This window comes from Sinocyclocheilus rhinocerous, unplaced genomic scaffold, assembly GCF_001515625.1.
Source record: "Sinocyclocheilus rhinocerous isolate Xijiao unplaced genomic scaffold, SAMN03320098_v1.1 scaffold899, whole genome shotgun sequence".
NCBI classification, from domain to species: Eukaryota; Metazoa; Chordata; class Actinopteri; order Cypriniformes; family Cyprinidae; genus Sinocyclocheilus; species Sinocyclocheilus rhinocerous.
This window is the reverse complement of record NW_015653460.1, coordinates 112650-139080: the sequence shown is the minus strand read 5'-3', so window position 1 is coordinate 139080 and position 26431 is coordinate 112650. Positions and strand designations below refer to the sequence as shown.

The 26431-nt window shown below is 37.0% G+C and overlaps 1 protein-coding gene across 2 annotated transcripts; it reads left to right on the top strand.

Annotated features, from left to right (window-relative positions):
• The first annotated feature begins 550 nt into the window (after positions 1–550).
• On the top strand, positions 551–26422 carry LOC107715788 (metabotropic glutamate receptor 2-like). 2 transcript variants are annotated; one of them, XM_016521983.1, is made up of 7 exons: positions 551–906; positions 977–1131; positions 6648–7228; positions 20093–20930; positions 21431–22494; positions 25925–26105; positions 26206–26422. In XM_016521983.1, the coding sequence occupies exons 3-7, from the start codon at positions 6761–6763 to the stop codon at positions 26277–26279; spliced, it is 2625 nt and encodes an 874-aa protein (XP_016377469.1). In that variant the 5' UTR covers positions 551–906; positions 977–1131; positions 6648–6760; the 3' UTR covers positions 26280–26422. The 2 variants fall into 2 exon arrangements, with proteins under 2 accessions (XP_016377469.1, XP_016377468.1); XM_016521982.1 differs by having other exon boundaries at positions 551–1131.
• The last annotated feature ends 9 nt before the right edge of the window (positions 26423–26431 follow it).

Sequence of the window (26431 nt, the reverse complement as noted above, 5' to 3'; positions counted from 1 at the left end):
CAGGTGGGGATTATGCAAATGTGTTACCCAGTGATGTATACCGGTAACAGGCAAAAGATTCGAAAATATGACGACTCGTTAAGGCGATTCAGAATCGACTCTCTCTTTTGAGAGACAATATCTTTATTTATCATGCACTTTTTTGATGAACAACTTTGCAGATTGTTTTCATTTAAGGATAGCTACGTTATAAACTGCAAAAGAGATATTTTTCAAAAACCCATATGACCTGCTCTTTAAGTGTATATATATATAAACGGTGTACCTTTTTAAAGAGTTTTATTGCATTTTAAATAATATTACTGCATATTACATGCATATCTCGGCGTTAATTCAGTCAAGATTTACAAATGTACAGTGAAATTCCGAAACCTGTATATCAATCAAGCTACTTAATGTAAAGTACGAACAATTTACAACACAGAACAAGATAACGTTTTCCCATTATTAAAATATACCGGTAACAGGCAAAAGATTCGAAAATATGACGACTCGTTACACACGGGCGCAGGGGTAGCTGTTTCACCCGAACCTCACGAATGCATGAAGCTCGAACCTTGAACACCAACAACCATTAAAAGATCAAATCGTAACAGAGGGACCCACTATTTGTTACTGAGGTGCTATATATGGGCAATATTGTTCAATAACAACCTCTCAAGTTTCAGTAAAAGACATTGGAAAGTCGTGACTGGGAGAACCGGACCGTGGATCCGTGGAGATTTAGTTAGAGTTTATTAAACCTCTCACGAATGCAGGTGTGTGGACTGAATTCTTGCGCTCTCACAAAACCCCGAGACTGAGGAGAATGCAGCGATCTGGCCATTAAGTGGACGTAGGTGGGCTGAAGAGGGTGTTTCTGGTGCACGTTGCTTTTAATGAGAACGTGAATTTTACTGTGCACAGGTAAGATCTTCCTCCTCCTCCTCCTCCTCCTCTTCGTCACCCCCTGCGCTTCATCAGGTCTTTGTTTCAGCACCAAGGACAGATCCAAACACATCAAACACCTGCACCTGTGGGGACATCATGAATGGAAGCTGATTTCTCACTAACTTCAAAGCAAAATCAACTTTGCATCCTTGAAACAATTTGCACGAGGTGTTGAATTTCTGCCAAATCAATTCTTTACCGGTAAGTAAGCATGCATTTTTATTTACGCGCCACAGTACGCATGTCCTATTTGCGCACACTTTGGTTAATTTTTAAATCCTTTGCATGTCAGACTGGTTGTGTTTACCACCAATGGGGAAGTACTTATTATATTAGGGAGCAATTTATTGCATGCAACAAACAAGTCAGAGTGCCGGGAAATTGCCTTATCGCGCGCGTGGACGGATGCTTTGGCATTTCTTGAGCACAAACCTGTCGTGTGATAGAATACAAATAGAACAGGCTTGCATTTGAATGTCAATGAGGTGTTGCTCCTTTGTTGACTATAAATGCACTTGATATTAGAGCGCAAAAGAAATGTGATCGACAGTCTGACATGCTCAACTCTCTGATCAACTTTCTGATCAACTTATGTTGCCACCGATTGACACATTACAAAGAAAGGCAGGATCAGTACATTATGAGAAATAAGGAAACACGGTATGTATTATGCAAACAGTCACTGCTTTTATTTTTTGACATATTTTGGCTTTAAGATAGCATATTTAGTAATGAAATAATCGTTATTTAATCTAAAAAATAAAAAAAAACTCTTTTTTTTAAGTTACTGGATTAATGCAAATTTGTTCTGTAAACCCAGGTTTCAGACAGCTGTGGACACATGTGGAAGTTGAAACCATCCACCAGAAGCATTTTCAGGCTTTTCAGACTTGTTGACTCATTTCCTTAAGGTGCTTACATTGCTGTAATGAAATGCATTTATGTAAAGCAAATATTCAAACTGTTTATGAAGACGATCAAATCATTATAAGCATACCACCTTAAAAAACAACAAAGCAATCGCAGTGACATTCTGTTGACACCAGATCAAGCCAGAGAGAAATAACACTCCAAGAGTCTTCATGAATAAGTATATTCAGAAACATATGAATAGCACAGCCCTTGCCTTTGAACACCTTTCACGATCTGTGAAATGTGAACCATTTTCCTGTCGAGGAGGAGACTTCTTGCAAAACTTAACACCCTTGTTCTGTTCATCCGCTGACACTTTGAATCTGAATAGTGTAAAGCATCCATAGCAACCCATAGAGCAGAGCTGATTGGACGTGCTGAGATAAACATCTCATAGTTAATTTGCTCCATGTCTGTGAATGCTTTCGTCCTTGGCAACCTTACTGAGCCATTCAGCTGGTCTGGCTGCGCTCCAGAAGTTATCAATGAAACCAAAGTGGGTCCTATAAAAAGGAAATCGGTCTTAAATTGTATGTGAGAGTGTGTGGGAATAATATTATAGAAATGTAATATTTTTACACTGATATATGTCACAGATATTAAATCACTCAGTTTAAATTTATCAGCAGTCAAGCTGATGGTGAGCCCAGACTGGTGAAATCCCATCTGGTCTCTAAGTGTACACATAAATGCTGCCAACACTAGAGAATCAAGGGAACTAATTCTCCCACAAGCTCTGAATTCCAGCATTATTATGTGCTTCCCTTGGTTACTTGGGCATTTATCTATGTATTTTATGGCCAAAATAACCTGGGGTTAGAGACTGGATCTGTGTGGTGTGCTCCTCAATCAGATTACACTGCAAAAAACACAATGAAATGAAGCCCATTAATCATAATTATCACGCTGTAACCTGACGGAAAATGTTTATTGTCCCATCAGATGTGAGCATTAATTTAATTAATTTTATTGCGCGTCATTAAGAAAAATGTATGCTCTCATAAGGATTTATATACTGATGTGATCATTAATTTTATTATGTTAACCTAAGTTGATATCATCATCAGTTTTGAGCTATGAATCAGATTTCTTGGACTTGATGAGAGTCTGCTAATTTTTTTAAACCTTTGGTTTCTCCATATGCTGCTTAATTTAACTACCTAAAATAAAATCAAAGCAGCATTATTTGTTTTATGTAACCATCATGTTGTGTTCCGGTGATTTTGACCTGGAGATGATTTCCTTTTTTCCTGAAAATTCCAGTTAATTTTATTGCTCACACAAGACAAAAACTTACCAAAATATGCTCAAAATATTTCTAATTGTTTGGGTATTTTTTTCTCCACCTTTTCAAAATTGACCCGCCTACAAAAATACAAAAATCATGTATACATTTCTTGTTATGCTATATTATTGGATTCAGTATTTTCATGAACTTGTTTTCTTTCAGTTGGCACCAGTTACATATTTCTTTATGGATCTGATTGGTCATAGGCCTCATTGATCATATGCACATCAATTTTTGAATAAACATTGCCAAAATTCTCCACAAATGTTTTTACTTAAAAACTGAGGTGCATTAATTCAGATAAATGATGTACGGTCAGTTCCAAAAAGAAATACATAAATGTGCTAACTGAAAGCATAAAAAGATTGAATCCATGATTTGGTGATAATGTGAGATTTACAAGCAATTTTTAAAAGGTTGGTCATTTTTGACCATGAACAAGCAATTAGTTAAAGGATTTTCAGCACAACACAAGAGTTAGGCTAAATCATTTTGATCGCTTGTCATTTTGCTCATGCTTTCCTTCTTCTGAGATTTATAGTGCACTGATTGCAGCGCTGTGCCCCTGGAGCAACCTTGGTTGAAGTGTCTTATTCAAGAGCACAGTAATGATGGCTCCTCTCAATAACTCTTCAGTTAACAGTTTTCCCCTAAGTGTCAAACATGAAACATTGACATTAAAACCTACAGCATACGTTCACATTTACATCTGGGGACATTGTGTGGTCTTAAACTTGTGTGAATGTTTATTATTCAAGTGCGACTGCTATTGTTTTACTGATGTACTAATGTCCAGACCTCGGTTCATTACCTTGACACTTTTCTCTTGTTCAGCGAACAGAGGGTGCCCGTTGCTTCCATCTGTTCCAGAGACGAGGGCAAAGCCGTGATTAGTTTTTAATAAATGTTTTTGTGGTTTTGCTCAACTGCTGTTGGTGAAATTTAGAAACCTGAGAACTATAATTATAACCCCTAATGTTTTGTTTGGGGACTGAGAGACACCAGCACCTTTTTAATAGCTGAAGAACAATTCTACAATCTCAGAAAAAAAGGTACAAAGCTGTCACTCGGGCGGCACCCTATGGCGCAAATACTAAAATGTGTATCTTTGTGCCTTATTTAGCCCTAAATGGTTTGTATTACTACATTAAATGTACATATTAATACTTTAAAAGTAAAAATGTGTACCGTCCCAGTGACAGTTTTGTACCTTTGTACCTGAGAGTGTAAAACTGAGGTATCAGATTAATAGCCCATGGGTACCCCTTTTCATAAAACAACTTTGCAATACAACCATAATTTACCCTGTCTCCAAATTTATTTTATGAAAAAAATAGAGGATAATTTCTCTTTAATTTATAACAACAGACCAAGATTTGGTCCCAAATCAATTAGTTACTGAGTCACAGCTTATTGTAGGCTAAAATTGCAGCCCTACCATTCAGTTTCTATGCCTGTATATTTATATATTGTTTCATTTTATATATATATATATATATAGTCTTTGTAGAAAATAACAGAATCATAAAAATCAGTTTTGAAATATTTAGATATGCCCCACATAACAAGGGTGCAAAGATTGCAAACCTCACTGAAAATGAATAGGAAAAAAACTTGACATCCCGAGATTGACCATAAAAAAGAAGAAATTGATTTGAGTTTGAGTTAAGGTTAAGCATCTTTTCATTGATCTTTTGTTTAAAATGTATTTGCAAAAATAAATCAATAATAATAATAAAATAAATAAATAAAGCAATAAATAAAGCATTTCAAGCCCTCTTTTGTACCTTAATACATGTCAGTAATCAGTATAATAATAAATATGACACCTGTATCAAAAGCATGTTGCTGTAGAAAATGGTAGAAGATAACACCTAAAAAGAAACTTTAATTATTCTGACCCAATCTCATATTTTCTTGTAAAAACAACTTTTGGCAATTGTATTTTTTATTTATTATTATAATTTTTTATTTTATTTTTTATTTTTTGACACACTTGGGAAGATTGAGGATTCAGACAATGCAATGTTATCCAGTCCCGGCATTACAAATAATTAACTATATTGACTTGCTCTGATCCCTCAATTTAATCCACCTATGATAACAGATCTTTATCACAGTGCATTGCCACCCCAACCCACCCACTTTTTCTTGTTTCCATGGTAACAGAAGTTAAGGAAGAGAAACCTAATAAACAAGATGTTGCCTCATTACGCCAACAGGAAGGGTACAAGAGGGGAAACACCAGGAACATACGTGCTTTATCTTAAATTAAATAATGTATGGCATTTTTGAAAAGCTAGTGGTGTCCAGAGGCTCAGAGGAACATCTCCCTCACATTCAAATGATCATATTAGTCATCATATATAAGGCAATAAAACGGTCAATGTTCAGTTTATATATACTGTATTATGTATAACTATTTTGCTATGCAATTTATACTTTATATCTTGCACTTAGAAGAGGGTAACTCGCAAATTAATCACAATCAAATGGCGAAACAAAAAAAATGTAAAAGAAACATATGTTAGATTTTATAATTAGGTGCTGGCTAAGACAAGTATCAGTATTACTATTGCTCATAATTTTTCAAAACCCTTAACCCTAATTTGGCATGTAACTCATCCTGCACCATATGTGCTACAGACATAAACCATACCTCAAATAGTGCCACTTGTTGAAGAGAGATGTTCTGTTAGTCTTCAAAGCAATCTGATTCAACGAATGATGAAACTTGAAATAAACCCATAGACTTACATCGAATCTGTGTCATATCTAGAGTCCAGGACTAGTGAGCAGTTAGTCAGAACTGGGCTGTGATGGTGGGTTTGTTATTTCCTGAGAAAATATATATTAATACACACACACAACAGAAAATGCACCATACAGGATTCTAGTCATTTCTAAAGATATAATTAATGCCAAACAAACAAATAGAAAACAGAAAAGGCTCTTAAAAACATATGCCATCTGAAAATGCATACTCTAAGTAAAACACATAATAATCTATGCAACGGTGAAGTAGACAAGTAGTCTGGCATCTCTAAATAGAGATGAAAGCTCTATCAGTCTGTGTGAAATAGAGTTGCGAAAGACTTTCCTATCAGCTGAAATTATTTATCGTTTCATCTTTTCATCCTCTTCCCTCAGGTTGTAATTTTTCATAACCTAAAAGATGATATCCATCACCTTTGACACCATGAGAAAATTACGTAGTCACCGGGGGTTATTGATGTATCTGAATTAATGAAGCTAGAAAACAGAGCCTCACCTCTGAAATGTTGAGTTCAATCAGGATGAATTACTATCTAGACATGCCCGCCTCCTCACTGCCGCCACAAAACCTTATGCAAATTCAATTTCTTATGTAATATGTGACTTTCTGCATTGTATGCTTCTGTTTTCCGATGCATTAATCATAAAAAAAAACTCTGTTTTTCATTTTCAGAGTTGTTTATTTTGCATTATGTCAATGAGAAAAGTCATTGAGTCAATGATATTCATATCTATTTTTCAGGTGCAGAAGATACCGAGATGCATCCACAGTCGACGGCGGACTTAGTAAATATCTCAACCAACTAAACCACACAGGGTAGTTATAAGAGCTCTTCACCTCTCATAAACCCTGTCATGGCTGGTGTTACACCCATATTCCTGTTCCTGTTAATTCCTCTGGCCCAAACGAGCCCCAGGTACACCCCGCCTCTGGCCGGATCCAAGCGGGAGATCATCATGGATGGAGACCTGGTGATCGGAGGCCTGTTCCCCGTGCACGAGAAGGGTGAAGGGACAGAGGATTGCGGTAAGATAAACGAAGAGCGTGGGATCCAGAGGCTGGAGGCCATGTTGCTGGCGCTGGACGAAATTAATCAGGACAACCGTATCCTGCCCGGCATGAAGCTGGGAGCCCATATACTGGACACCTGCTCTAAAGACACGTATGCACTAGAGCAGTCGCTGGAGTTTGTGAGGGCTTCTCTCACAAAGGTGCATCAGCCAGGCTTCATCTGTCCAGACGGGTCAAATCCTGTACCGGACGAACTGCCTCTGGCCATCTCTGGAGTGATTGGAGGATCATATAGTGATGTTTCTATACAGGTAAGGTAGACTGTACAGCAATCTAAACACTATGCCTAAAACCATTTAAAAAATTACTTGAAGTAAAACAAACATTAACTGAAATAAAGATATAAATAAACAAACAAATAAGTGAAATGCATGATTTTAATGCATTATGAGGGTACAGTGCTATTTCAGTATCATATACTTTTTGTTAATATTTTAAATTAGATTTAATTTTTATATTTTCTGTTCTGATTTTAAATTAAGTTAAAGAGTTTTTTTTTTTTAAATAAATATATTTATTAAATTTCAATTTATTTCATTTTAATTATTTTACTTAAACTAAAGAAAAATGTTGCCTTGCCGACTAGCTGAAATTTTTTAACAGAATTTTCATTTTTAGGTTAACTATCCCTTTAATTAAAAACTAAAACTTTTTTAAAGATTATTTAAAAAAAAAGAACCAATTGAAATAACGCTGAAATAAAAAAATGTGAATATTAGATGAAAACTTCAGCTTTAAAATAATTAAATAATTAAATTATTAAATGTATTAAAATGACTAAAACTAAAATAAATAAATAAAAAATTTCAAAAATAATATTTATTTATCTATTATTTATTTATTTTTAAATATTTAAAGTTGGTAACACTTTACAATTAGGTCTCAATTGTTAACATCAGTTAATGTATTAACTAACATGAACAATAACAATGAACAATCAATTTATTTAATTTTAGTTATTAAACTTAAACTAAAGAAAAATGTTGACTTGGCAACTAGCTGAAATGATTTTTTTTTTTTAATGGTTTTAGTTTTAGTAAACAATAATAACCCTGGAACTAGTTAAATGTCATAGCCCTGCCAAGAACATGCCCAATCATATTTCACCCCAAAAACTAAGAAATTATATTTTGCATGAAGAAAATGAAGCCTGTTTTAGAACTACTGAAATGTTTTTGCATTGTATTTTCATGACAATTAAGCACATTCAAATCGTATTGCCATAATGCAAAAAAAAAAGATATATATTATTTAAACTGTAAAGTACTTGGCTCATGAATATTAATTAGGTGAATTAACAATCCCTCAGTAGTTAAAAGGCAGGTAAGTAGGCACAAGCAATGGTAGATTACTGCTTTTGCATATGTTCAATGCACTACCAAAGCAAACAGAGACTTCTGATTGGTCTTAAAATTGTTGTTTTATGCAACTGGCTGCAATTTTGTTTTTGCACAGTGGCACGACTCTTACAATATAATTTGAGGTCATTCAAAAAGTGGTCGCTACGCCCCTGCAAAATATGTTGTTTAGTTTATTGTCTGAGTAAGCTCAGACTATCATTAATACAGTTTCCCAACTTCTCAAATGTTTGTTTGCATTCTCACACATGAAATACGACCAGAAAGAGATATCATAGCAGTAAGCATAACATAAAAAGGAAGTACTTCTGATCACGTCTCTTTTAGTTACATTACACTCAACTCCTCCCTATCAAACCGAAGCAGCATATACATCCGCCCATAGCTCTGTCAGCACAATAGCTTCCTCTGTGCAGACTGACCTCCACCTGAGTGAAGCACCCAGAGACTGTGAATCTACAGCTTGTTAATTACGGTTCTCTGCCTTTAGGCAGTGATTAGCATGAGATGACTGAGTGCTAATTGCCCTATGCTCATGCTTTATATGGTAGGAATCGTGGCTTAATTGTTATATCAATTGTGCTGGAATTTACGTTGCTAACTGCGGTACACATATCTAAGCCCAACTTCACACTTGTAAGAGGGATGCAAAATGTTGGGGGTATGAAATTACATTTTCCTTGATAAAAGTGTTCTAGATAAAAGAGTTCAATAATATGAGAACATATTGAGTGTTCAGAACTTAAAAATAACATTCCCTGTCAGTGTTGTTATTATTAAAGAGACAGTTCACTCAAAAAAAGAAAATGCTGTCATCATTTAATCTCCTTCATGTTGTTCCAAACCTGTTTGAAAAGATTTTGAAGAATGTTGGTAACCAAATCTTGACGGTAGCCACTGACTTCTTTAGTATGGAAAAATTACTATGGAAGTAATACCGTCAACTGCTACCAGCACTTTTGTGTTTAGCAGAAGAAAGTCATTAAGGTTTGGAACAAGTAAATAATTACAGAATTTAAATTTTTAGGTTAACTATCCCTTTAACTAAAAACAAATGCTTTTTTTCAAGATTATTAAAAACTAAATAAACAATTGAAATAATGCTGAAATAAAAAAAAAGTGAATATTAGCTGAAAACGTCAACTTTAAAACGATTAAATCATAAACTTATTAAATGTATTAAAATTACCAAAACTAAAGTAAAATAAAAATATTTAAACACTTTACAATAAGGTCTCACTTGTTAACATTAGTTGATGCATTCATTAAAATGAACAATATATTTTTACAGCATTTATTAATCTTTGTTAATGTTAGTTAATAGAAAAGTTCATGTTCATGTTAGTTCCCAGTACATTAATGCTAACAGATCAAATGTAAAATTTTAATAATGTATTAGTACATTTTTAACTTAATATTAACTAAGATTAATAAGTGCTATATAAATATTGTTCATGTTAATGTTAACAAATGAAACCTTACTGTAGTGTTACCTTAAATTTTAAATGTAAAAAAAAAAAAAAACTAATAAAAATTATGAAAGCGTATAAAACTACTAAAACTTAAACTAAAACTGCTGTAACTACATTGATATGGGGTCAAATTTTTTCCTCTGTGTAAAAAATGTAGGAAACAATATACATTTTATTTTATTATTTTCCCCCTTTTTTTACTGTGTTTTTGCCAGTTGTTAATGAAAAAACACTCATTTATGATATTTACGTCAGGACAGAACAGTTGCAATAGTGAAGGGTTTGAGACTGCGCATTCTTGCGCTGCCGTGAGCAATTCAGCATTGCCATGATGTCATTTCCTGTGACCCCCTAAAGTGGTTAAACACATGGCAATATTGACACAAGCGATTGTCACAGAAAAACTAGAAAGAAAAAAATGTAAATCCTAGGACAAAATAACCTTTTGTCGGTCAACATAAGCATAACAAATACAGCAAGAAATTGACGCAATTATGCACAAAATATATTGTGCAGAGAAATATGAGTTTTTCACTGGTGTAGGAAGGATGTCACAGCCAGTGACAGCAATTGAAGGTCTCAGAGCAGCCCTTCCAAGAGTGCTGGCCAACAGGGCCCTGACAAGGCCTGCCAAAGCCCATGCCACCTGTCCAGCACTGGGGTGAAAGAGCTTCGAGGGGTCTTCAGGCAGCCTGGAGCTCGTTCAGGCCAGTGGCAAATAAAAGGCGCTCTTGGCAGGGAACCCAAACACAAGCATGACACGACTGAACATGAATATAAAGGAGATAACACACGCGGTAGCACATGTCTTCGCTGGATTTCTCACACCTGTTTTTCACCCATTGCCATCTGGATTGAGATGGAATCAGGGCTCACATATTACCATTCATCGGTTGATGGTACAAAGCTTAATGTGTTTGTGGGTAATGGTGGCGGGAGGCAGAGCTATATCGAGTGCTGGAGTGGGTGGTGGTGATGAGATTGGCAGACTATCCTGCTTATTTTGTGAGTGACAGGTCCCTAGAGAGGGAATAAACAAAATCGTCATGGCTTCACAACACACAACGCACGTCATTCTCGATAGCTTAATTATCTCGTGGTTTCGAGCAAACTGGAAAATGTGGCCTGTATTTCTTTAATCATTTAGATATCAAAAGAATAGCTGATCCAAAAATTACATTCTGTCATTGTTTAATCACCTTCACGTCATTCCAAACCAATCTGAATTTCTTTACGGATGAATAAAAAGATGAATTTTTAAAGAAAATTTCAGATGTCAAGCCCAAAAATGACCCCCCCAAAAAAAAGCATCATAAAAGTGTCACAAAAGTAGTCCATACGGCTCATGCACCATATTCATAAGTCATATGATTTGTAGTGATGGAAGAAACAAACCATTTCAAAACTTCATCAATGTATGTCTGCTGGTCAAAATGAAACTCAAAACGAAGCCCAAACATGCATGAAAACACCTTTGACAAACCTGAAAGTGTTGAAATAGATCATTTATTAAATGCAATCTACAAATGTGACCCTGGAGCACAAAACCAGTCATAGGTAGCCAAAAATACATTGTATGGGTCAAAATGATCAATTTGTCTTTTATGCCAAAAATAATTAGGATATTAAGTAAAGATCATGTTCCATGAAGATATTTTGTAAATTTCCTACCATAAATATATTAAAACGGAATTTTTGATTAGTAATATGCATTGCTAAGAACTTCATTTGGACAACTTTAAAGATGATTTTCTCAATATTTAGATTTTTTTGCACCCTCAGATTCCAGATTTTCAAATAGTTGCATCTCAGCCAAATATTGTCCTATCCTAACAAACCATACATCAATGGAAAGATTATTTATTCAGCTTTCAGATGATGCATTAATCTCAATTTCACAAAATTGACACTTAAGACTGGTTTTGTGCTCCAGGGTCACATATGTCTTATGTTCTGAAACATTGCAGTGGTCATTTAACGTTTTTACATTTCACATCTTCATTGTACATCTATTTATATATCACCTTTTAATGAGCTTGATTTTAATGAACTCAGTTTTTTCTTAAATGTCCATCCCTACATACACCTAGACAAAACTGAATTCAGTGTAATCCTGAAAAAAATTAACACAATTATATAAAAATGAATGAATAAGTGTGTCTTGTAACAGGATGACTGATTGTTAAAGCCATTGCTGATTTGAAGGAGTTCAGCTATACAGGCAATCAGTGCAATGCTAATTCTAACATGTTTCTGTTGAACTTTCCCACATTATTGCAGGAGCAAACCAAGAACGCTCAGTTCATCATCATCTCCCTGAGGAACAACATGTTTGAGATGGCCGACCGTCTCATCGGCATCTATAAGACACACAACACCACCAAGAACGTGGCCATCAACCCCAAAACCATCGTCCTGCGCCAGATCGAGACGGCGTGATACTCTGTGAACCACTCGCTCCTTCTGATGGTTTGGCTGTTCATCACTTCTCTCGCTTTCTGTCTCCAAACCTTTTATACGTCTCCTTCATTCTGTGCTGCTCCATTCATTCCTTCATTGTTTTTAAATCAAATGAGTTTTATACTACATAGTAATTATAACATGGAATATTATCATGCAGCTTAATATTTTAAATAAACATTAAATGTGGCATTGTGCGTTTTGTGATTCTTATGTTTAAACTAAAACACAATCAGCACTTGTTAATGGATTTCTATGGATTGGATTTCTAAACAGCCAGAAGAAAGCATCAGTCCGGAAGAGTGCGGTTTCTGAGAGCTTTATTCATCTCTGAAACTTCAGAGAAATCAGGAAGGAATGACTGAAAGAGCTAATAGATGCTCTTTTATACAACAAGTACAGTGCAAACAGTAAGTGTTTTTAGTAATCATTTGTAGTAGTACAAAAGAGTAGAACAAAATTAGAAATGTACATATAAAGTTCTTAAAATTAAGATAAAAAGTAGGTCCCTAATGTCTTGACGTCTCAAATTGTGCTTATCTAGTCAGTGTGGTCCCTATATCTACAAGCATGATGGCTGCATCCGAAACATACTTCCCTACTATATAGTAGGCGAAAAACAGTATATGACAAAAGAAGCAAGTCCGAATCCACAGTACTCATAAAAGAGTAGGGATGTGAATGTAGTACTTCCAGATTACATCCATACTATATAGAACATACTCTTTTTGCGGCCGTGAAGTAATTACTTATTCAAAAAAGTACCTACTGGAGAGTATGCAATTTCAGAGGCAGCCAAAGTCTAAAAACAGACGCAGGAGGTCTATGGAACTGTGGGAAGACGGCATTATGGGTAACGTAGTTTACTTGTACTGCAGTTACACAGCTACTCATTATTTTTAGTAACAGACTGTTTTATAAACCACGATTTAAAACAAACGCGCTCTTCTGAACTGAAGTACACTGGTTTTCTGAACAGCTGATGTGAAAGGGGTCGAGACACGGGTTCTGTCGAGGATTGCACCAGTGTTTTGTAATCCATTCACAAAGAAACTGCTGTTGAAAGATGAAGCAGATGTTTTGGATCTGACTGTTACTGCATCGCAAAGCTTCATGATGCTTTGTATATTTAAGGATGTTTACAAAGCACTCGCGTGCAATACTTTTTCCCTATATTAAGTAAAGATCTTGTTCCATGAAGATATTTTGTAAATTTCCTACCATAAATATATTAAAACGGAATTTTTGATTAGTAATATGCATTGCTAAGAACTTCATTTGGGCGATTTTCTCAATATTTTGATTTTTTTGCACCCTCAGATTCCAGATTTTCAAATAGTTGTATCTCGGCCAAATATTGTCCTATCCTTCAGATGATGTAGAATTGACCCTTATGACTGGTTTTGTGGTCCAGGGTCACAAATAATCAAATACAATTACATTTTTCTGTATAATATGGGTTTTGTGTGTTTTAAAAGAGTGTTAAATACTACTTTTCCTTGTTATCGCACAAATATGTCATTAAAAATGTCTACAAACTTCAGGTAAAAATAAGTTCAGGTATTACGAGTTCACTGAAATCTCCACTAGTAGCAAAGTAATGCCTTAAATTCTGATCACACAGCACTATCATATGACTTCAGGAATGACTTGTCTTTTTTGAAGCTTGAAAGATCCAGGCTCCATTGATGTAAATACATGGTGGTTAGAAAGTAAAGTTGTGAAACGACATGGGTGAATAAATAATTTTCATGAGTAAACTTACAATCTGAACGGAATGTTTTCATGTCAGATCGCACTAATTAAAAGGGCAGACAACAGTTTGTTGAGATTTTTGTGCATGTGAGACATTTGGAGGGTTTGGCACATATTGAGTTATGCATTTGATAATGCCAACCAATCAATAGCCACCATGCTCCTTTCATCTCCGGCACATTTTCTCTCCCCCACAAGGTGACGGAATATATTATCATATTTCTCCAGCACAAAAAGGGTGTGTGTGAGCACAGAATTATAAATAATAATGACGTGCATAAAAATATGTGACAAAATGTTATCTTTTGTGGAATTAGCTGTGTGGAGCAAGTATTGTTAGATGATTTTATGCTTGTGAGTCTCTGTTTGTTAGTGTTTCTGTATTAAAAACACATTGTGCTATCTTCAGAGTAGGTGTGTGCGTGTCTCAAGGTCACTCATATGGAGATCTCCGCTGTGGTCTAAGACACTGATGTTAATAGGTTGTAACTGCATGTGGTGTTCTTGGGATGCCAAAACAACAGACAAATACCGCTTATAATTAATGCCATATAAATGCCAAATCATTTGCATTCCCAAATAATTAATGACAATTAGAATTATATTATAATTAGCACTCACTGAAACAAACCAATTTCAGACCACAATGCATACCGTGTTTATTTGTTTGTCATATTTAGTCATTTGCAATTCTCTAGCTCTTACGGTAGAGTGAAGACGCCGCCCGGCTGTGTAGCACTTGGTGAAGAAGTGTCCTGGGAAAAAGCATATGGTGTTGTTGTGTTTGTAGGAGGCTGGGAAAGCTTGAAAAGGGGTTTTGCAGTCACAGAGCATCACTTGACCCTGTTTAGCCTTTCATTTGGGTGTGCAGCTCACATTCAGGACAGGGTCAGACACTTATTCATTCTTTTGCCAGCCACTAGAACAGACACAGCTTTGTTTTTGACCAGTCTTTCGCTACCATTTTGAAAAAACTGGGAATTGTTCAAAGATGGGATTATGCTCCATTTAATATGTTAAACTAAGAATTACATGTCAGGAACAACTAAATTACGCACTCTATTTTCTGACAAAAATGTGAGTGTTATTGTTATTTGCATCTGGAAAACTTGCAACCACAATGCTATATGTTCTTTTTTACCTTTATTACTAGATTGTTGCTAAGGTGTTGCTTGGTCAGTGCTTCTCAGCCTTGTTAAATCCGAGCCCTCCCTATTGTCCAAGACAATTTTTTAAGAAATTTGTTTTTTATTTACAGATATATGAGCAATATCACACGAGTAGCAGTGCAATATGGCTGTAAATCGGCACAGCTGTGATTCGGCTGTAGGCACGAGGCTTCATTTAAAGCTTATTGTATTACTGTATTAAAAGCTTACTGTATTGCTGAGAGAGATGGACTGAGCGAGTGTGATTGCCTGCATCTGATACAGCATTCATTCTTCAGCTCAATCTCATATTCACAATAAAACATTAGTTTGAATGTCCACTGAGGAAAGCAATATCTTTGTCGTACTATCCTTTCATCTGTTAAGGGGGATTTCCGATGACAGCGCTGCTCAGTGCATTTGTTGGCTTCGTCTTACAAGCTGTTGTTGAAAGTAAAAATAACTTCCTTGTTTACAACCGTTTCGGTCTCTTTCCATATAAAAGTCTTTATTTCTGACACACTCATAAAAACAGTCTCTTGTCGCCATCTAATGGCGGAATAATGTAACTAATCACTATCACGAACACACATTGTTTCTCAATACTACATACTATAATTAAATACTACTATTATTTATATAACATATTATTTATTGAATAATAATATTTAACAAACAACAACAACAGCTATAATAAACGTTGCTAGGCAATTCAGTCAAAAGTATAAAGGCAGCACTCTGATATACAGCATTAAAGTTACATAAAATGTAACGTGATGAGAGATTTTCCCCTTAGCCAAATCAAATAATAGATTAATGAGACCAAAAACTGCCTGTTATATTTACCCAAAACAAATTATATCTCATGTTTAATCACTATAGAGACATCAGAGCCAGCGGTAAATTCCAGAAGGTCTGGCCGAGGTGAGGCACTCTCGGTGGGATCATGAGCACTGAAAGGCCGCTGACGCCCTGGAGCTCACATCTCCCAATACATCAAAGCAAATTTTAAATAGACATTTTCTTTATTAACAAACTGCATATTTGAAGTCTAAGCAAGTACAGTCTCAGCTAAAAAACTCTTAAAACTACATTCCATGACAGAAAAACAGTATTATTTATAAAATTATAGTGGATTTGGCCGTCTGCCAAGCGGAGTGATACAAATGGTTAAACGGTTGGAGTTTGGTTATCACTAGAATATCGCACTCCTTTCAGCCAATCAGATTTGCCGACCAGAAAGAACTGTTATAAATAAAAATAATCAAATAAAATAATTATAAATAATTAAAATAGTTTCTTAATTCCAGAGGTTTCAAAAACTGAATGTTTTCAGGATTCACTCTTTATGAACAAAGAATTTATATTTTTCTTATTATTATTATTATTTTTCACTGACTGTTTCTTAAAATATTTTAGCCCTTGTCATAACTAGAAAAAAAAAGAAAAAATTGCATGCTTTTTAACTTTTATTAGTTTCCTTGAATTTGCCCTCATATGGTTTTCCATGACAGTGAGAAGCCTGATTCTTATAGTGGGAAAAAAGTATTTTTGAGGGAACAAATTAAAATAAGAAATATGATGTCAGTTTACATCTTAATTTTTAGATGTTTCAGCTTCTTTTAAAGTTTTTGTTTCTTATTATTTTAATAAATCCTTTTAGGTCATCCTACAGCCCCCTAGTGGGTCCCGGCACCCTGATTGAGAGCCACTGTGCTATGGGAAAAAAATGCTGTAGGGTTTACTCTGAAAGAGTTTTCACTCAGAAATGGCTAATTTTCACATATTACAAACAAAAAACAGCAAGTAACACATTGAATTAAATATGAAATTTTTAAGCAGAAAGACTGAAATTGTATGTTCTTTTAAATCATACTCCAATAATCTTTTTTACCGTGTACATGGTTGCTGGCTGGTTGCTAAGGCATTGTTAGATGGTTGCTAGGGTGTTCTGGGTCACGTTACAATGTTGCTTACTGGCTCGATATTCTGGTTTGTAGATATGACTTGGGATACCTCCTTTTAGCTTTAGTCTGACTGAAACTGGACTTTCATAATGCACTTTCAGTAGCAATGACAATGTCACATACTGCTGCTTTTTGGAATCTCTCTGGAGCCTTAACTTTATGCCATTATGATTTGCAGAAAAACCTACCCAGCAGTTCCTGCATAGAATGGGAAATGCAGCACGGTCTATAGCTCCATGTTTCACTGTCTGGGTAGGGCAGCAGCATTCGCATTAGACTCAACTCAGGTGGTCCCTGTCAAATGCTTCAGCGGTGTTCTGGCAGTTTCTACTTCCTGAAAAAAAAAATGTGTTGATAGGCAGCTGGAATATCAACATCTTCTCGAGCTTCTGAAGCTGAGAAGCAGTGGCCAGTGACGCCTAAGAGGTGTTGATGGCAGCATCAGATTTTCCAGACAGCTCACACATATTAACAACACTACGCATTTAAATCCTGACTTTTTTTAATTTTATTTTTTTACTTTTCTAATGAGTGGGTGATGTTCCAATTCCTTAGAAATTTAAATGCCAGGGAAAGATAGGGCATTTCAATGGCAATATAGTTTGAGTAACAATGAATGATTACTTCATTCCAGTTTTCACTGATTTTGTCACTTTTGTTTATGATTATCCCGAACAATGTCAGATTTAGCAGAGGTGAGATGCCACACTAGTGATCCTCCTCTGTGGAGAATTGCACCTGTCTAAATGAATCAGATTTTCTCAATTCCACCTCTTAGCAGACTGTCTGCTCTCCCTCAGGCTTGAATGAGTTCTTTAAGTGTTTTTGTCAGAAACTGACATGTGAGTGCACCACCCATCAACTCTAATGTCTGTAAGTTGAGAGCTAAACCCAACAACTACAACCCAATTATTTTGTTGACTGATATTTAATCATGCTTTCCACTTTATTAGCCCAAAACAGTCATGTCAGTCAAATCTTGCTCCTCAGATTTTTGTTCTCAGAGCAAGAGAACAATTTTATGGATCTGTAATTGCTGTAGGTCAATAGTCTCATTTGGGTCTATGTTTATTTCTCCTTAGGGATTTTAGAGGAAACATCTTAGTTACTTAAAACAATACTAAGAACTCAAAGTCTCATGAGCTAATAAAGATCAACCTATTAGCAATAAAAGTTTCCTCTGTATAATAATGAAAAAAAAAGAACATGAATCTTTCAACCACATACTCATTTTCTAGAGTGTGGTTCTTAAAGGCAGCTACAAATTACTTGACTAGATACATCTAAGGAACTGGCATTTAAATCTAAATTGTTGAATGAATATGAATGAAATGTAAATAGCTGATAACAACTATGCTGAAAGCTTCTTCAAACGTCTGAAACACCTACATGTGCTGATGCGAATTCAGACACGAATTTCAGTCATTATACACATAAGTCCCTGGAGTCTGTGCTATCATCATAATTTGCAGTGTGAGAAGCTTCTCAGACTAATCATTAGAACTCAGCAGCCATTGACTGCAAGAAAACAGAAGAAAATGCAAATTAGAAAATATGTCCTGTTATCCTCTTGTGATAATACCTTGTTCATTAACAATGCAATACAAATAAGAAGATTTTATAATCTGTGACTGCTTCAAACAAGATTTTCTTGCATAGTAAAAACAGACCATTTTCTCTTTCAAATGACAAAATTTTAAGTAAAAATTATAAATAGCATCCATTTCAGATTTGGAAGGTGTGTCATGGCCAGAGGAAAACTTGCACCATGCCTAACATTATCATTTTGTCCGCTAGCACAGTTATCTTGCGTGATCAGAATTAGGTCTGTCTAAGTCCCATGAAACTATGGCCTGAAACGATAGGCTCAGATAAGGGAGATAGGAAAACAGGGCAGAGGTAAAAAAAAACAACAACTGTATTTTCCCCCTCTCACACTCAAAAGAATGTTATGGGACATCTTGAACTTATCAAAGGGCATCTGTGGGTCACTCACTCATTGGGTAAATTGGGTTTTTAATTTATGGTATGAACTATGTGGCTGAAAGGTGAAAACAGACTTGTTTCTGTGACCAAAAGGAACAAATTCAGAAAACAGTTGCACCACTTTTGCTTTATGTATTTTAGTTAAAAAACCTGCAACCTGCAGTCCCTTATGCTAAATGCACTGAAATAGTATTGATTTAACTTTTAACATTCATTCTATGTAAATTAGGCTCATTATAGATTACCCCATATTCAGAAACCCAGTGCCATTTGTCTGGGGCAATTAAAGGGATAGTTCACCCAAAAATGAAAATTCTGTCATTAATTACTTATCCTCTTGTCGTTCCAAACCCGTAAGATCTTCATCTTCGGAACACAAATTAAGATTTTTTTTTTTAATGAAATCCGAGAGTTGAAGTGTTGAATAATGTCGTTATTTTTGTTTCTTTGCACACAAAAAGTATTCTCGTAGCTTCATAACATTATGGTTGAACCACTGATGTCACATGGACCATTTTAATGATGTCCTTTCTACGTTTCTGTGCCTTGATCGTGGTAGTTCCCTTGCTGTCTGTGGAGGGTCAGAAAGCTCTTGGATTTCATCAAAAATATCTTAATTTGTGTTCCGAAGATGAACGAAGGTCTTACGGGTTTGGAACGACATGAGGGTGAGTAATTAGTGACAGAATTTTCATTCTTGGGTGAACTATCCCTTTAGCATGGCGCTACACAGAGAGTTGGCAATGAACAGAAATTTAAATTTTTTTATTTTTTATTTTCTACAATTTACATTGTTAATAGATACTTAAAAAAAATATATATATGCATAATTCATTTAATGAAACAACTGCCAAAGCTAATTTTTAAAAAAATCTCAGGTCTATGCAAAGTGCGGTAAATGGTTGGTTAAAATTGCAATATACAAAAGTATTACTGCTTAATGATCAATTATTTTTTTATTCTTTGCAGGTGGCAAACCTTCTTAGACTCTTCCAGATTCCACAGATAAGCTATGCTTCCACGAGTGCCAAGCTCAGTGACAAATCCCGTTATGATTATTTTGCCCGAACTGTCCCACCAGACTTCTATCAAGCTAAAGCCATTGCTGAGATCCTACAGTACTTCAACTGGACCTACGTTTCCACTGTAGCCTCAGAGGGAGACTACGGTGAGACGGGTATTGATGCGTTTCAACAAGAAGCCAGAGGACGCCAAATCTGCATCGCAACTTCAGTAAAAGTCAGCCGTTCAGTAAACAGAGGAAATTACGAAAATGTTATTCGCTCACTCCAGCAAAAAGCCAATGCCAAAGTGGTGATCCTCTTCACCCGAAGTGAAGATGCAAGGGAACTGCTCACTGCCGCGGCTAGGATGAATGCTACCTTCATTTGGGTGGCCAGTGACGGCTGGGGAGCGCAGGAAAGCGTAGTCCATGGCAGCGAGAAGGCTGCTAACGGGGCTTTCACCATTGAGCTTGCCTCATACTCCATCAGGGAGTTTGAGGACTATTTTACCAAGCTAACACCGGAGCTGAACACACGGAACCCATGGTTTAGGGAATTCTGGGAGCACAGGTTCGGCTGCCGTCTACACGAACACGGCTGTGCCAGTAATAGCCTGAGGGATGGGTCATTTAAGCCAGAATCAAAGATCATGTTTGTGGTGAATGCAGTCTATGCAATGGCCTATGCCCTACACAACATGCGACAAGCTGTGTGCCCCAATACCACAAAGGTCTGCGATGCCATGAAGCCAGGCAATGGGAAGAGATTCTACCGGGAGTTTATTCTCAAGACTAAGTTTGATGGTGAGTAGACTTAACGACCAATTGAGATAATTTCTTGCAATATTTCTTGCAATAGAGCATACCTTCCTAAGCGAAGAAGCTCTTGAATTATCTACCCAAAATTCGATCTTACAAATTATAGTCTCAATGCACTGAATCTTCATTTGCCACTCATGTTGTTGTCTCCCACTGAAAGTATCAGATATTATTACATTTACAGACATGAAACATTCTTTATCAAATTATCAGAGCTCCAATTGGTTTCTAACAGAATGCAATCTCAAAGAGGATAATCAGTTTGTCAGACCTTGGACAATATACTGATTCACGGAATGTTGTTTTAACAGATTACATCTTTTAGTTGAGAAATAAATTTGAGAGATTAGCTAACATTACATCAATCACATTAGCTTCTGACTTGAGATAAATTTCACAATCACTTTAGAACAAATTAAAGTCGCACACACTCTATAGCTTCCAGCTGCTACAGAATGTACTCTAATGCCTTTAAACATTTTCAGCCCCTTTCAGACCTGCTGACACTGAGAATGTGGTCCGGTTCACCTCATTAGGCGACAGCCTGGGTCGCTACAACATCTTTCACTACCGCCAAGAGGAAAACAAGTTTGCCTACCGCAAGGTAGGCTACTGGGCACAAGGCTTGGTGCTCAATACCAGTCTGGTGCCTTGGTCTGGTGGAGTAGTTCCCACATCCCAGTGCAGTGATCCATGCCAACCCAATGAAGCTAAAAGCATGCAGCCTGGGGACGTGTGTTGTTGGATTTGCATTCCATGTCAACCCCACCAATATCTCCTAGACGAGTTTACCTGTATGGACTGTGGATTTGGAGAATGGCCCCTTGCTAACCTGACGGGGTGCTATGAGCTTCCAGAGGAGTATATCCACTGGTCAGATGCATGGGCAGTAGGACCCGTCACTATTGCCTGTCTGGGGATGCTGTGCACGCTTGCCGTGGCTGGGGTTTTCTTGCGAAACAACGACACTCCGGTGGTAAAAGCTAGCGGTCGAGAACTTTCGTACATCCTGCTGTTTGGTGTGCTCCTGTGCTATGCCATGACCTTCATTTACATTGCCAAACCTTCGGCGTTTGTGTGCACCCTGCGACGTCTTGGCCTTGGCACCTCATTTGCTGTTTGCTACTCAGCTTTGCTGACGAAGACCAACAGGATTGCTCGGATCTTTGGAGGGGCAAGGGACAGTGCCCAACGACCACGCTTTATCAGCCCTGCCTCTCAAGTAGCAATTTGTGCCGCACTGATCTCCGCACAACTGTTGGTTGCTCTTATCTGGCTGCTGGTTGAGGCACCAGGGGTGAGGAAAGAGGTGGGTCCAGATCGGAGAGATGTGGTGACTCTAAAATGTAACAGCCTAGACTCGAGCATGCTGGTGTCCCTCACCTACAACTGCATCCTCATCATCCTCTGCACCTTCTATGCCTTCAAGACCAGGAAGTGTCCAGAGAATTTCAACGAGGCCAAGTTCATTGGCTTCACCATGTACACCACCTGCATCATCTGGCTGGCCTTTCAGCCCATCTTCTACGTCACTGCTAGTGACTACAGAGTAAGTAGAACATATAGGTAGAAACAAGTTTGAAAGTATATGCTAGTCTATAGTAGTAATATCTATTTCAGTGGTTCCCAGCCCCACTCCTGGACCCAATATTTGCAGTTTCTTCTAAAGAAATTATATGTTAAATCAGACTTGTTGATTAGGCTAGGGATGTCCAATCCTGCTCCAGGAATGCTACCTTCTTGCAAAATTTAGCACTAATTTTCCCTGACACATCTGTTTAGAATTTCTAGTAATCCTAAAGACATTGATTAGGTACTTCAGGTGTTTAATTAGGGTTGGAGCTGAATTTTGCAAGAAGTAGCCCCCCAGGAGCAGGATTGGACACCACTGGATTAAGATATTATGGCAGACTTCTTCAATTCTTTTTCTGGAGGTCCACGGTCTTGCAGAATTTAGTTCCAACCTTGATCAAACACATCTGCCTGTAATTTACAAATAATTCTGAAGACCTTATTTAGCTTGTTCAGTTGTGTTTGATTAGGGATGGAACAACACTCTGCAGGATAGTGGACCTCAAAGAGCAGATCTGAGCAGTCCCTACATTAGAGAGACAGTGTGCAGTGTTGGGGGTATTCCAGGACAAGGAGTGGGAAACACTGATCTATTTTACATAGACAAGCTTCTAAAAAGGCGCATAAGGTCAATGTATGTCAAATATTTTTTTATGTTTGTATGCAGTTACAAGCTACAAAATGGACCAAACTTTATTCCACTAGATAAATGTCTGGCTACATGAGACTGTCTTTACTGTGATTACTTATACTAGAGAGATACAAATCTCCGCACACTGATCTAAATGTATATCTACAGTTTTCTTGTGAATTTTAACAAAAAGCAAAACATGAAAAAGTAGTAATAAGTAGGTTTATCAGACTATGCAGTGAATACCCAACTACCAAAGGGCAAAAAGGCTTGATCATGTTTAAGGAGATAACGATAATGCTAATTACAAAAAGCAGCGAAAGAGGGGTGGTTCTATGATTTTGCCTACTCAGAAAACAGAAACAGTTGACAGACATTTTAAAACATATTTTTAATTTTCTATTTTTAAGATTCTGTCTTCTCATATAACTCGAGTCAGTTTAGTCTTGAAGTTTTTTTGCAAGTCATGACACCAAACATGAGATTACTTTTAAAGCTGGCCTCTGGCTCTTTTAACCAGACAAACTCACTGTGCCAGCTCAAACATAGCACAGGGATGTGAATGTCTAGTCGATATAGAAACACAATCTGAGGGATGGGGGCTGCCTGTCTCATGTTATAAGGAGAATCTCATCGCTGTGGGGCGAGAGATGTCAGAGCTCAGTTAGTGACACGGTAAACACGGTCATTAAGAATGCCCCCTGGCTGAGAGTGGCAATCCCTGCACTCCAACAGCAAACAATTTTACAACACAATCACACTATGCACAGAGAGTTATATCTAAATCAGTTTGGTGCTGTCAACATCAGTGCTGCTGGAGTGCTATATAGTGTCAGTCAGTTAACCTTTAGAGTGGGAAGAGATGGGTCCTAGAGGTTAAAGGTCAGGAAACAGATTTAAAAGATTGATTTCACCACCTTTGAAACATAATGGGTGACTTTTTGGCTTGGGATGTTCTCTGTCTGAATAAACTAGAAGCCCTGCTCCTGAAGACCCACTGCCTGCAAAATTTCCAACCTGCTTCAACACACCTGCCTGTGATTTTCAACTGATCCTGAAGACTTTGATTAGCTAGTTCAGGTGTGTTTTATTAGGGTTAGAGTTTTGCAGGACTTTGTAGGACAGTGGGTCTCCAACAACAGGGTTGAAGATCTCTGGAGCAGTGGTTCTCAACCCTGGTCCTGGGGAGCCCCGCTCTGCACATTTTGTCTCCCTTATCTGATACACTCGGATAAGGGAGTTCATCGAGCCCTCTCTTAACAATCTGATGATCTGAATCATGTGTGTTAAATAAGGGAGACACACAAAATGTGCAGAATGGGGGTCCCCAGGACCAGGATTAGGAACCACTGCTCTGGAGTAAACAATAAGGAAAAACAATTGACCCTTCGCAGGGAATTTGATTGACAGGCGATCTGATCAATCGTAACGACGAATCCACCATTTTGTCTGACAAACAAATCAGTCAGGAGAGTAGATGAACTTCAGTGGACTTAAACTTGAAAAATAGTGTGTACTGACATATTTCTGCGTTTGAAATAAAATACCTTGTGATGTTCATTCGTTTATTTTGTGCTTTAAGTAAATATGAAAAACGATCAGTTCACGTGCCGCTTGAACTGAGACGCTACAGCGATCTGTCATGGCACATTAAAGAGCTACAAAACGGTATTTATTGTTTGAATTTTTTGAAAAAAAAAGAAACAAAATTAAAAGTAACCTGCTCTGTCTTGTCTGTTGACGCATTGTTTAGTTTCCTCTTTGCACGGCAATGTATATTTTCACTGCACACGATGTGTGGCGTAAGCCACATGGCTTGTCGGACACAGCAACAGTAGCTAAGGGGGGGTGGGTCTTTGCGAAGGGTAAATTGCTGTGTCTAATTTGAAGGCTGCGCCCTCCGAAGGTCACATTTGTCGGCCGCATACATCACTGAGGCTGTCAAGTAGCCATTACATTTCAAAGTGAGAAAGAAATTACAATAGTTTATACCTCACAAGGAATTATAGTCAATTTTATGATGGTTATTTTTTCTGAAATGAGACATCCTTGATGACGTATGCTGACAAATGGGACCTCCAGAGGGCGCAGCCTTCAAAATGAGACAGCCCATGGAAGCCTGTTTTTGCCTTATAAAAGGATATTCTGACTTTACTGCTTATAATTGCAACTTTGGATCTCCCAGTTGTGACTTTATATCTCATAACTGCTACTTTGTTTTTTATAATAGTAACTTTATATCTCACAGTCTCACAAATGAGTTTAAGTATCACAAATGTGACTATTTCTCACCAGTATCTCACTATTGGACTTTAAATCTCACAAAGATGACTTTATAACACTGATACAGATATATCATATATACAGTCATACACTAAAACAACAACAACAAGTATTATATTTGGTCTTACCAAGTGTAATTTGGACATAATACTATGATAATTACCATATTTTTGGACATGTCTCGTGGTATTTCCATGGCATTCTTTGAAGTACCAATGTAAATACAATGGAACACGAATTTAGTAATCCCTTTGTACCTTGGTATATGGGAGATGCAAAGTAAACAGTGGTAAAAATGAATACAAAATGCAGTTCAATCAAAAACAGGTCATATTTCACCTCAATTTGTTTATGCAAAAATATTAATTTGGAGAAATCTGACCAAGGTTGGTTTTCTGGAGATTGACATTAAAGCTTTGAACAGAGTTGCCCAAGTATTCCGTAAAAGACACACTTATCTAAACATGTTTAAAACCTCTTCACCCTGATACAGGTGCAGACCACTACCATGTGCATCTCTGTCAGTCTGAGCGGCTCTGTGGTTCTCGGCTGCCTCTTTGCTCCCAAAATCCACATTATCCTTTTTCAGCCTCAGAAGAATGTAACTACTCTGAGGGCCAAAGACAACCGATTCTCCACAGCGGTTACCGCACCGAGCTCCACCTACTCACAAGGTAGCCACATTCACTCCTAAAACTTGAGCCAAGGTTTACCGGTCATTTCCTTTATTTGCCCTTTTCTGATCAACAATTTAAAACCAAACAATTTCCACAGCTTCGGCCTCTACTTTAGTGCCAACCGTGTGTAATGGGCGAGAGGTGGTGGACTCTACAACATCATCATTGTGAAGATGAATTTAAGCAAGATGGGGCCAATTTTCTATCTCATCATCAAAATCAGGAGTTGAATGCAATTTCTTAAGACTTTTACTCACTCTAATCGAGTACTTACAGTCAATCGCAGTTCATCTCCTGAATGGAAATCTAAAAAAAAAAAAAAA